We start from the raw sequence: 13,407 nt of genomic DNA on the forward strand, positions 1-13,407 counted from the left end.
TAAAAAAAAACAGTAATTCTTTAATGGTTTTCAAAAACAATCTATTCATATTCTGTTTCTACTTTTATTTTAATGTTACTCTGTTTCTATATATGTAAATATAAAACTAACTTTGCTGTTTTAACTCAATATTGGAGGTTCAAATTAGGTTTTTGCATTTATTGTTTATTTGGCTGAACATGTTTTAACATATTTTTTTTTTCCTAGAATATTTATAGTCTTGCGTTTTTTCAAAAAATCACTCTTTGTTTCGATATAAGAGTATTGATTATTTTCTCCTTAGAACATTTAATTCAAAATGAAAAAACTCACGATAAATATAATAAATATAAAGTAAAATATGAGTTTGAAAAATATTCCTCGTATTTATTCTTGATTTGAATTATATTTAAAAATAAATATTATCTCCATTTATACGTAATATGAGGTTCGACCATGATAATATACACTTAATATTTTTATTTTAACAAAATAGTTAATTGTGATTATTTTTCATTTTGTGTCTTTTACATCATACCATTGCAATATAATAATAAAAAGATAAATGAAAAAAACAGCAAAAAAAAAAAAGAGGACTAATTACAGAAGCAAAGCATACGTAACCCTTAATAACATATATTGAGATGAAACTGAGAAAAAAATAACTTGAGAAAGGTTAAATCTGGTTAAACAGCAACATCAAACTGAGGCATTTTGTTTTTCGCCAGCAAGAACATTTTACAAAAAGGACTACTAAAAGCATGTCTGGGTCAAGGCCTATTGTTTGTTTGAGTCGAATAGAACAAATCAAAACAACAAATTTTCACAATCCTAACATAATAATTTCACATCTAACTAACCACCGTTGTTACCTGTCGCACCTAACATCTTTTTACACCTTCTAAATTTTCCATTAGCTTAATTAACTGATTAATTAACTAATTAAATTAATTAATCTCCCTTATATCGCCTGCAACGACTCCGACCGCCACAAAATATCGGCGCCAGGTTCCGCATAATCAAACAATCCATCTATAGTCACGTAACCGCCACCGTTATCATCCACGTCATCGAACCCAACGAAGCCAAAACCTCCGTAGCTCCTAACATCATCCTCAAACCCTAAAAATCCAGTCAGATCCACTCCCTCGGGTCCAACCCGACCCGAATCAGGGGTTCCATGTGATGACTCGTCCTCGCACGGCGCCACCGTCGGCGGCAAACCCAGCTCGTCGTCGGAAGCTTCCAGCAAGTAGCCTAGGTTCGGTTTAAAAGCCTCTGGTTCGGGCGCTAGGTTGGGGTTGGAAGGCGGAGCGAGTATTTCCTCCTCGAAACTCCTGATGAAAGAGTCGAGATCCTCAACCTCCACGGCGGGGTCACGCTCTGTCACATTCTCCGCGTCGTTGAGCATGCTGAAAATGTCCGGGTCGACTCGGGCGAGTTCGAACTCGGCCGAGTCAGCTCGGTGAGACTCGGAAGAGTTGTTGAGAACTCGGGGGAGTTTGTGGGAGTTGGAGAGCGAGTTGGGGAGCGAGTCGGAATCGTCCCGAACTCGTTTTCTCTTGTCGGTGTTGTTGGGTTTGGGTTGGTCCATTTTCTTGAAGGGTTTTTAGTGTTGGAGAAGAGAGTGTAGAGAGAGAAAATGAAAATGTTTGGGTGGAGGGAGAAATAGAGGGCGAAGGGTATATATAGTGGTGAGAAAAGTGAGATAGATACGATTACTTTGCTTTAATTCATTCATTAACGGCAGATAGAGACAGGCGCGTGGGTAGCAGAAAAACCCGCATTCTGCTTTCTTCTTCCTTTTTTTATTTTTCATTAAATTCATTTTCAATAATAAAATAAATAAAAAAAGAGATTATGAAATTTGCGTGTGGGATCCGTTGGTAATTATTGCGAGGATATTTTTTGTTTCATTTATGCCACTTTAACTATATTTGAATGCTGTGTGAAGTCCGTGGATGCGGGCCCACCGACATCGCAGAATCATGTGGTTCGTTTTTTTTTCTTTTTTTTTTTTTTTTTTTTTTACTTTTGTGGGTTTCGAATTTTGGAGTGGTCAATGCTATTGGCCTGCCCCACCGCTGGAGAAGCGCTGTTCTTGGATTCTGATATTTTTCATTTTTCTTATTTTCAGAAATAAAATAAAAAAAATATGATAAATAAAATAAAATCTTATAGGTCATTATTTTAAATATTTGGACAAATTCTTGTTGATTTTTCAATTTTGTGAGGCTTCTTCAAACATACGCTGTTTATGCTGTTAACGTTGTTGGCGCCGATTGTCTGACGTTGGTTACGATTGAATCTGGTCGTGTTGGCGCTTGATTTGACTTTTTATTTTTCTCTTTATCTTCTCCCAAACCTAAGACCATATCCACAACCTTTTGTTATTATTATCTACTCTTTTTTCCGCGACAATTATCAAAAGGTAAAGTGATATTTCACGAAAAGAATATTACTTTGAATTTTATTCGTGACTGGCCAAAAGAGTCAATTGATGAAGAATAAAAATAGAATATATTAGTTTTTTTTATTTTTTACGCAATAATTTTTATTCTTCTTTTAACTGTTTGGTACTTTAGCTCCAAACGTCATCTACATGGTGCCAATGCTTTCTTCCATGCAATTACCAAGAATCAGTCGACACCAGTAATCATGAATTTAAAACCATTTTTCTCCTTTCTCTTTCCTCTTTCATACACTTTTATTTTTATTTTTTATATTTCTTCTTTACCAAAAAAAGTTATAAAAAAATATGAACTATTTACATATACAGAAAAAAAAATATAGAATCCCTGTCTAAGATTTTTATTTCAAAACCAATCAAAGACGTATGATTTTTACAACAACCCATTATATCAATACATTTAAAATATATATACCGACATAATTAACTCACCAAATATTAACCTCAATAAAAAGAGATATTTTCTTTTGTTAACAACATAACATCTTAACATACTACCAATACAATAATATACGGAAAAATAAACCATAATTATTACCCAACACAATTACTTCTAAAAAAAAATCATATTAATCTAATGGAAATAACAAATATTTCTATTTGCGATATATCTCTTTATTCCATCTAGATATTCAAAATATGTTTATAACTAAGGCAAAACATAAAACTTTTTTCTTTTTAAAATTATGATATACTAAAAAAAAATATTTAATAGATTTTATATATACCATACATTTTAAACACCAGTCCAAAATAAGTAAAATTTACATTTTCTTTTATTAATAATTGAAACACATACTTTTCTTACTCTTCCGTAGCACACTATTTTGTTTCTTTTATTTATTTTCTTGTGTTTCCTTTAATTTATTGTTTGTCAAATATCTCCACCTTTCATTTCCTTGTAGGCGTAGATGAGATACAAATGAATTGATTTAAGTTGAAAATTCAATCTCCACCATGCAAACGGGCACATGGTATCGACCATGTCTTATCTGCTATACTTATCAACATCAACAGTGTCACAAAAAATCATTTTCTAATATCAAATATGTGTGAACGAACATTATTGTAAGCGCGAATGTTAGCAAATTATGTCGGGATATACTTAAATATTTTAAATAAAAATAATAAAATAATACATTGAAATCAAACATAAAGATCTTAATATAAAAAGTCTACCCACCTAAATCAGTGAACAGAAATATAATTTTAGGGTCATTCCGAGATAAAATAAAATATATAATTATAGGTTCTTTAGATTCACTGTGTTTTTAAATTTGAGCGTAAACTCTTAGAGAAGAAATTAATTAGCATATTTTGGTAGATAAAGAAACACACTTATGTTTCTCTCTTTTTTTTCCTTCCTTTTTCTTCCTTAAGCCAAACAGAAGACTAAAAAATAAAAATAGTTTTTTTTGTGTGTATAGTTTAATTAACAAAAAATGTAAAAAAAAAATATATATGATAATCAAATAATTTAAATAATTACCAAAATGTTCTTAAATAAAACTAGGATATTATTAAATGTGAATTAACTTTTAACTATTTATTCAATTAAATATATTTGTCCGTTATTACAATAATACATGCGAATTAATTGCTAAATCATAAGTGTTCAATGTGGTAATTGTGAGCATATTGAAATATTGGCACATGATTTGTTAGTTTGTGAACAAAAGGCGAAATAATCAATGACTATGTTAGATGACTTTCCAACCAAATCTAATATTTTCAAAGAATGTCATGAAATTCCAATGTATACTATTTCATTCAAACTAAAATTATTGATATTGAGAAAGAAATTTAAATCTAATTTATATTTATAAAATTGACTTTTAAAATAAGAATTATTTTTATTTATATACTATAAATTGATTTTATCATTAGTTCACGTCTAAACTCAATATCCTCTCATGTTTAAACATAATGTGTGAGACTAAATATTTATGATCAGTATAATAATAGAACAAGATATCCCAACAAATCTCTTTAGGATAAACTTTGATATCATATTATGAACTTAGTTAAACCTAATCTATTTTCACAATATAAAATTTGACCATACTTATATACTATAAATCCATCTTTATTTTTAGTCTATGTAAGATTTTTAATAATGTGAATTAATTCTTTCATTTCTTCCGTAACGGTAAGGCACTGTAAATATGTTTATATATTTTTTCAAGCTTTTTTTTTGTTTGATTTGAACGTAAACTAGGTTGCATAGAAGTGTTCACATAACTGTGTGTTAGAATTTATATTCAATATTTATTTGTTGGGTTAGGAAGAGTATGCATGTAATTGTTTTGTGTGTGTGTGATGTCAAAGATTCCTTAGACACCAACAAATATCTGTCTACTTATTAATACTAACATACATATCCCACGTAAATGTATCATCTAATATTGTTGGTATTTAAAATTATCAATAATTAATTAAATGTTTTCCAATTTTGAGATATAATTTTATTCTAAACTTTAAGGATCTAATTATTTAACTTTTTTATAGAAAAATAATACCAAAGAACTTGAAAAGATAAAAATGTTTTCATTAATGGAATATTTCTGAATTAGTGGTAAGGCAGAATTTAAAAACAACTAGTTTGAAGAAGAGAGAATAGCAGATAAAGTTTTTTTTTTTATCAACATAACTCTCAGATAATAGTCAAAGTTAATAACATCAATATTGTTGTATAGTATATCGAAATGTTTAATATAAAATATTAATATAAATAAATTTTATATGAACATTAATATCAATAAAAAAATAAAATATTATTAAAAAATTTAAGATGTAAAAGAAAGAGAGATAAATATCAATCTCAATTTTTCCAATTAAATTAATAAGTCTTTATTTTACTTATTTACATTCTTACAATCATTTAAAACAAACATATTACCAACTTTTATTTATATAGAGTGCAATTTACATATAATCCAATATTAGTCTTTTTTTTATCTTTTGTATATTCATACTAGGTTATTTATAGAAAGTATATAATAATAAATATTTAGATGCACAATAAAATTAATAAGAAAATAAAAAATAGAAAAAAATAATGTTTTTGTTCATTGTTTGATTTACTTTATCTGATTTTTGAAATGATTAAAGAGAATTGCATTGCATAGTGTGCAGTGTACTGCACTCACCAAAGAAATCAGCTTTTGGGTGAAGGTGAGAGATGAATGAAGCCAAAATAGCTGTTTACGAGGCCACACTCTTTGCTTGTTCAGTTATTGTCCAATTCTCTTGTCTTGCTATTCACTTTTCTACTTTTAAATACAGTTTTCAAAACCAAAACCATACTTCTTTTATCTCTCAAATCCAACCTCAAGATCTCACTCTCCAGTCACTTATTCATTTCTATTAAGATTGGAATTTAAACTTAAATTAATTTAATAAAATTCAATTTATATTTATTTATATATTTAAGGATAGTTTGACAATAACAAACAAAAATAATAACGGATGATCTGATAAGAACAAATTCTTGTTATCATATATTATAAGTGACTCTAATATCATATTAAATAGTGAATTTTAAGATTATAAAATCTGTTTATAAAATTAAGTTTACACTCACTTATATTATATTTATATATACAAAATTAATCTTATCTTTATAAATTTATTAATTTAAATCTCTTAATAACTTTTCTCATTTTTGTTTGTAATTTAAATCCTTAATCAACATTGAGAGGGAACACTCAATATGTGAAACCTACTCCATATTTACTTTTTTTCCCCTCATAAACTCATAGCTAGCCAACTATGCCAAAAAATTCTATTTCTTTGCATGTTGTTTATCTTTCCCCTCACTTTCCATTAAGTTGGTCTGAATTTTTTTGTCTCTTTTTTTATTTAAAAATATCATATTTAATTTAGATGCTAGTCTAAAATAAAATAAAAATAATTAACACTCTGTTAAAAATATGAAAAAAAATATATTATTTTATTTAAAACATAAGAAATATAAATGTCTTTTAAAAGATAGACATTGTTTTATTAAAATCTTAAAATTACGTGTATATATATATATATATATATTAAACCTGAAAAAACATATAAATATTATTTACATGATTTCAGGAGAGTGAGGGTACTGTAATTTCTCCTAAATAAAATTTACACAGAACCTAGTCATAGAATCAGCAAATAAAGGAGTAGGCACAACAGGGGCTCTATGGTAACTTCAAAATTTTATCATGATGTGTGAATAAAACACATTTTTATTATGCAACATATAAAATATTTTATTCACTTCTACTTTGCTTGCTACAGATAATTTATTATTTAGAAGTACTCATTGAAGTTAATTTGTGAGAATCATGTATATTTACTACACATGATTTGAGATTGTTTACCTCAGCTTCTTAATTATTACTTTAAAAAGATGTTAGTCCAATCCAATTAATGGTATGAGATTGACCTATCGGTATAGAATGTCATTAATATATCCTAATTATCACTTTTAATTAAAGATTATGCTCTTAAGTAAGATTAAATTGTTAATTAGTAGGCATATCAGGTATAAGTGAGTCCCATGGCCATCAAGAACCAACAAGTATAAATATTCATTCACAAAATATGTAAACATTACATTCAATAGCATTAATATCTTACCTAAAACAAATGCTTAACCATTGAAATATCTTTTTTTCAATTTTGAGTGAAAAATTTGCGGAGCTTATAAATACTATTTTTAACATTAAAAAACATATTTTTTCAAATAATTTATTTTTTCTAAATTAATATGTTTGAACCAAAAACTATTTATATTTTAAAATAGTATATTCAAAGACAAATTTAACACTGTACTAGAAAATAACCTACCAATTTTAATTATTTTAATTAAATTAATTAATTAACCTACTTAAATTCTCTATATTTTTAAAAATTAATTATCTTACTCCTACTAGTTTGGCTTTATTTTTCAAACAAATTCTAAAGTAACTAAAAAGTGGACCTAAACCTATAATTCTGTTTAATTTTCGTTTTCTTTAATTCTAACTTAATCATAAGTACAAAATTTAGTTGTGTAATTTGGTGGAGATATTTTTGATTTGTCTTGGGAAGTGTCATTTAGTTATAAACTGATAAAAGGAAAAAAAACATGAAGGAATTGGTTGGAGATTTGGAATGGTCGAAGTTGGTGGGGACAAGGAATGAGGTGGTGGGGACCACTTTTGGCTGTAGCAGTAACTGGTTTCATGAAAAGTACAATGCAGAGAGAAGAGAGAGAAAGATAAGGTTACCGAGGTACACCACCAATTTTAAATAACCGGTTGTTGGTTCGTGTGAAGGCGACACGTGCGATGACGTGTCCGATGAAGACCCCTCACATGCGGCTGCTATGATTCACATTGTTGGGTAAAGCAAAACCACCCATCATCACATCATCTTCTTTCCTTCCTATCATGTGCAATTACTCATATGTCCTTTCACACACTGCTTCATTATTCTTCCACCCACAATCTCAAAATCTCTCCATTTTAAACATGCAAATTACTATTCCTTAGATTTATTGTATTCGGTAAAGGTGTTGATTGGGTAGGGGTGAGTCCTAATCCAATTCAATCATTCTAGATAGATGTATCTTACACATGTTATGTATACATAGGAGAAGAGATGATGGTCATATGATAATGTTACATCCCATCGATCATGTGACATGTAAAGTAAAGAAATGACTTTCTTTTTCTTCAAACTTGTTAAGATAGAGTATTCATTTCATTTCATTCGAGTATGAGAGGTAAATGTATTATTGACACTTTAATACGTTTTGCAAATGTAAAAGATTTAAATAATGTCATTAGTAATTAGCATATCAAAAAGTATTTGCACATTAATCATACTGGGCTTAACTCATCCACACGTACCATTAGAAGTTGAATATAATTACTATAAATATAAATAAGAGAACATCCTAAAAGTTATCCGATACAAAAATTATAATTTAAAACTAATAAATTGATCTTAAATTTAAATTAATTTAATTTAAGCGTCATAGTAAATTTACAGGTTACAATCCACGTATCCACCGTGTTCTGAAGAGTCTTAACCACGAAACTAAAAGATTGTGAAAATAAAAGATCGGATACCAAAGATTAAGAAGAGTAAGTGTGAGAATTTTGAGCTTTGTAAGAACATAATAAGTTTGTAATAAATAATCTCATATCCAATTTAGAAACGTGGTTATACTTGTATTGTAAATAAATTTTTTTTTTTTTTCATTTTGTAACACGTGTTTAATTCACAAAATGATAGTCGAACAAGAAAGTGTTTTCTAAGTTTTGATAAAAATATTTGTTTAAATATTTCAGAACGTTAAAATGTGTTTTTTTTTCTTCTTTTAGTTTCTATATTATATTATCATAATGTACATGTATATTAGTAGTGTCATAATTGAGAAATTTAAATTTGTATTGATATTAATATTTAATTAATTAAAAATGTATCTGAATGAAAAATTATGATGTTATGATTGGGATATAACACGTAATGTAATGTGTTTGTGAACATAACTATTTATATGAAGAAAATATTATATTAAAATAATTAAGTTATATATTAAATTTGAGATTTTGTATGAGATATGATTGCTTTATTGATATAGGAAAAAATATCATAAAATAATATACTATGTACTGAGTAATCATTGAGAAAATTATTGAGTCTTAGTGATTCTTCACTTTAAAAAAAAAATATATTATTTTTTTATCACTTGAATATTTTATGAATATATTTTATAACTTAATGCTTATACTATATTTAAATATAAACAAATAAAGTTCAATTAATCTTCTAACAAACACTTCTCACACTGCTTTTTATAAGAGTGACAAAAAGATGTTAGTTTAACCCATTTTAGCATGCCATAGGTTATGTTAGGCGGGTTAAACACCTTCACTTGTCCCTCCATTATTTTTCTATATATGTTGTTTTATTATTTTTTAATTATATATATATATATATATACATATGAAAATTATTCTTAATCATATGAATATTTTCTAAATTTATAAATAATTAATAATTTTTTAATTATATAAAGTAAGAGATTACATTTTTATTATAATAAATGAACTTAATTGTAAATGTTAATGATTTTAATTATATTATTATTATTTATGCTTTTTAGATATTTACTTGTGCTTATGTTTTCTGTTTTTATTTTTAGTTTCTTTTTTTATGTAAACTACTTTGAAAATTAAAATTTTCAGTTTGGAACTAAATTCCTTTTTTTATTTTTAAATTTTGACACACTAATCAAATACAGAAACCGTAGAATGAAATAAATTATGTAATAAAAACTAAATTTAATTAAAATATATTAATAGCGTAGACTTTTATTTTATTCTTTGATTATAGAGTTTGATGTATGATAATTTATTAACATTTACAATAAATGCTTTAAATGTAGGAAAATGTTATTTTTAAAAGAAAATAATAGATGATTGGGTAAGAATATAAAATCTCTTTGACAATAGATGCAACCAACTTTTGTCTTTTGGTTCACAATTTTAAGATATTAGTTTTGGTATCTTTTGATTACATAAATATCTTAGTTTTTACAATAATATTAAAAAATCATTTATTGCATTTGCACTAGCACATGCCTAGTCCTTAGTAAAGCCACCAACCATTACTTTCCTCACTGCTTTCGCTTGCCTTTTGCTTTCATGTCACACTTGCCAAAACCAACTCCATATATACTTCTTTGTGCAGAGTTAGTTTCTAAGGTTTTTTTTTTTTTTTTTTTTTTTCATTTCACGTATACTTTTAAAAGAAAATATTAAAAAAAAATAAACTTTGAATTCAGAGAAAGTTTGTATCCATTTATACAATATGAAATATCGTAAATTTTAAAGAAATGTAAAATCTTCAACACACCTTCTTTATGCCTAGACTATTAATTTGTGTGTGGAATTATACATTATGAATAGTCCGAGAATAACTTGATAACGGATGGTCTGATAAGTCAAACAAACAATCATTAGGATAAACTTAAGAAGACTCGGATATCATATTAACTTTAATCAACCTCATAAAACCGGACTTATAAAGTGAGATTTGCACCCATTTATACATTATAAAATGTCATAATTTTTAGTCGATGTAGAATCTTCTAAAAAAAATATCTAAAAAGAACATAATTGTAAGTTAAAATTAATGTAAATATAAATTAAGTTATACATTTTACACTTTTTAATCTAATTTTAGTTTGTAGTGAAATAAATTTGGTAAGTGGATGAACATTTGCGTATGTATAAGTTGCTTCGGTCATATGTGTTGGAGATATAGTAATTATTTTATAATTAGGTTAATTTATATATTTTTATTGCTAAAACTAAGTTTAAAAAGTTATATTATGAGTATAAGTTATTTTTTTATTTAGTGTTAAGTGTTCAATGAAAACATGTTAGATCAATGATCTTATAGCGTGTAGGTTAACTTAGCTATTTAAAGAGAGATTGTTGATTGTTGTAAGATGCATTAATTGCCCTGTAATATAGGTTATGTGAGCAAATCATACTAGTGACACTTAGAATTGACATTTAGAATGACGTATCTATTAATCCAGCAATTAATGTTTGATTCAATACTATGAAGATTTTTTCATTTAAAAGGTTTTCTATTATATTTTAAAATTAAATTAAAAATATAATTTTTTTAAAAAATAACTTTTAAAATTTCTTTCATTAAAAAAATAACTTTTAAAATCTATATATAGTTATATAATTTTTTATTTACAAACATTATATTTAATGAAAAATTAAAAAGTCATGACTTTTTTGTTTTTTTTTTCTGAAAATGTTTTTCTTTTAAACTATAGATAATCATTTGGTATATTTATGCTGTATAGTCTTTTAATAAAATTATTTATCTTAAATATATAGATTTTGTAATATTACACATTTAGAATAATATATAAAAGGATTGCTCTATTTATTCATATTATATCTTTCATAATAAAAGTATCAATTAAAAATAATAATAATTTAAATTGTAACGAAAAAATAAAAAACTAACAAAATAATAGACAGAGGGTTCCACATAAATAAAAAATAACTGTGATATTTTTAAATAAAATTAAATTATAAGTGTTTTATTTTATATATTTAAATTTTTATTATAATATAACTTCATTATAATATACAATAGATAATATATTTAATTATTTTATTTTTATATAATGAATACTAATATTTTTTTGTAGGTTTTGAGTTTTTAGAAAGAAAGAGGAAAAACAAGTTTTGAAAAAATATTGAAGAATAATAAAAAAATTGTAGTGTGTGGAAGTGATGAAAGTTTTAAGATTGTACTATACTCAATATTCCAATGTACAAGACTCCTTTAACTAAAAATAAAGCATTAACACTACTTTGTGTAAACTTAAATGTTGAAGAAAAGAAGAAGAAAAAAATCGCATGTGTCTCTACACCACGAACGTGGAACCAAAGCATGAAATTTACTTTAAAATATTCGAAAGAGAAGATATAATATAAGGGATAAAAGGTGAAGGATTAATTGCTAACCACTTCATTGGAATAAGTTTAAAGGCTATGATTAATACTATATATTGAGTATGTCTTCTTTAGTATTTCCTTTTATATCAACTATTCATTCACGTTCCTCTAACCACTTCTAATATCTCCAAATGTCAATACTTTCTTTTTTAAATATTCTACTTTTGCATCACTATCAATCTTTTAAACCACCTTCATTAATAATTTTTATAATTTAACCTTATAGCTATCTAGAGGGATGGAACCACATAGTTGGGATCTTCTAGAAAAATTTAGAATATTTAGTTATAAATTAGACTTTTTTTTCTAATATATATATATATATATATATTTTAATGTTTTTACTTATAAGAATATTAAGAAGTGGGTGTACGTAAATCTTCTTATTAGGTGAAGTTTATCTCTAATTGAAGTGAAATTTCAAATAAATCTCTTAACTTGTGTATGAAATTATATATTATAATAATTATATTAAGGAGTGAATTTTAAATTTAACTTTATAAAATCATATATTTATAAGATGAGATTTACACTTATATATTATAAAATGTTTTTATCCTTAATCAATATGAATCTCCAACCGAATATATGTTAAATATATATTTTTTTTTCAAGTTCAATCATTTAATATTATCAAAATTAACACTACAAGAAAATCATTAAATAGAAATCAATTTTAGAGACAAAAAATAATTAGTTGTTATATTGATAAATTAGATACCATTTTAAAGATTACAAAAATTATTAATTTATAAATTAGTTTCTATTATTGATAAATAGTTTATAAATTAATATCTAATTAATTATCAATAATTTTGTTAGTATCTAAATGATCTCTAATTTAAACAAATATATTTTTTATTTTTAAAATTGATTTTTATTTAATAATTTTCTTGTTGTGAATTTTTTATAAATTTTTAAAAAATAACTAGTATATAAAGAAAACTTATAACATCGTATGTTTTCTTTTTTTCCATCTTATGTCAGACATAAGTCAGAATTGATACGTTCTTCATCGTTTTCTACTTGTATCTTGATATTATGTTTTATTGCATATTTTCGTATTTTATAACAATAAACTTACCCTTTTAAGTTTATGTATTCTATTGTATTTCATCACATGTTGACACGTTACCCTGATTAGAAATTTGTTTAACATGACTTATTATGAACGTTCCAACCACCAAAAATTTACGTAACATGAATTTATGAACTTAGCAACAATAAAAAAGTTATTTAACATCGATTTATGGACTCTCCAACAACCAAACAAATTGTTTAAGATAAATGAATTTACAAAGGTTCCAACAACAACAAAATTTAGTATTTAGTAACATTTTATGTATTTTTTAGTGGGTCTTAGGATTCTGTCATTGTCCCTCTCACCCAACTGCAGAAGTGAGTATATTTTTTTGACAGATTCCGCCA

The 13,407-nt window shown here is 25.8% G+C and overlaps 1 protein-coding gene across 1 annotated transcript; it reads right to left on the minus strand.

Annotated features, from left to right (window-relative positions):
- Positions 1-645: 645 nt before the first annotated feature.
- LOC137812905 (uncharacterized) lies at positions 646-1,652 on the minus strand. The gene has a single exon (XM_068615159.1). The coding sequence runs from the start codon at positions 1,571-1,573 to the stop codon at positions 941-943; it is 633 nt and encodes a 210-aa protein (XP_068471260.1). The 5' UTR covers positions 1,574-1,652; the 3' UTR covers positions 646-940.
- Positions 1,653-13,407: the final 11,755 nt, after the last annotated feature.

Source organism: Phaseolus vulgaris, chromosome 2, assembly GCF_000499845.2.
Source record: "Phaseolus vulgaris cultivar G19833 chromosome 2, P. vulgaris v2.0, whole genome shotgun sequence".
Taxonomy (NCBI): Eukaryota; Viridiplantae; Streptophyta; class Magnoliopsida; order Fabales; family Fabaceae; genus Phaseolus; species Phaseolus vulgaris.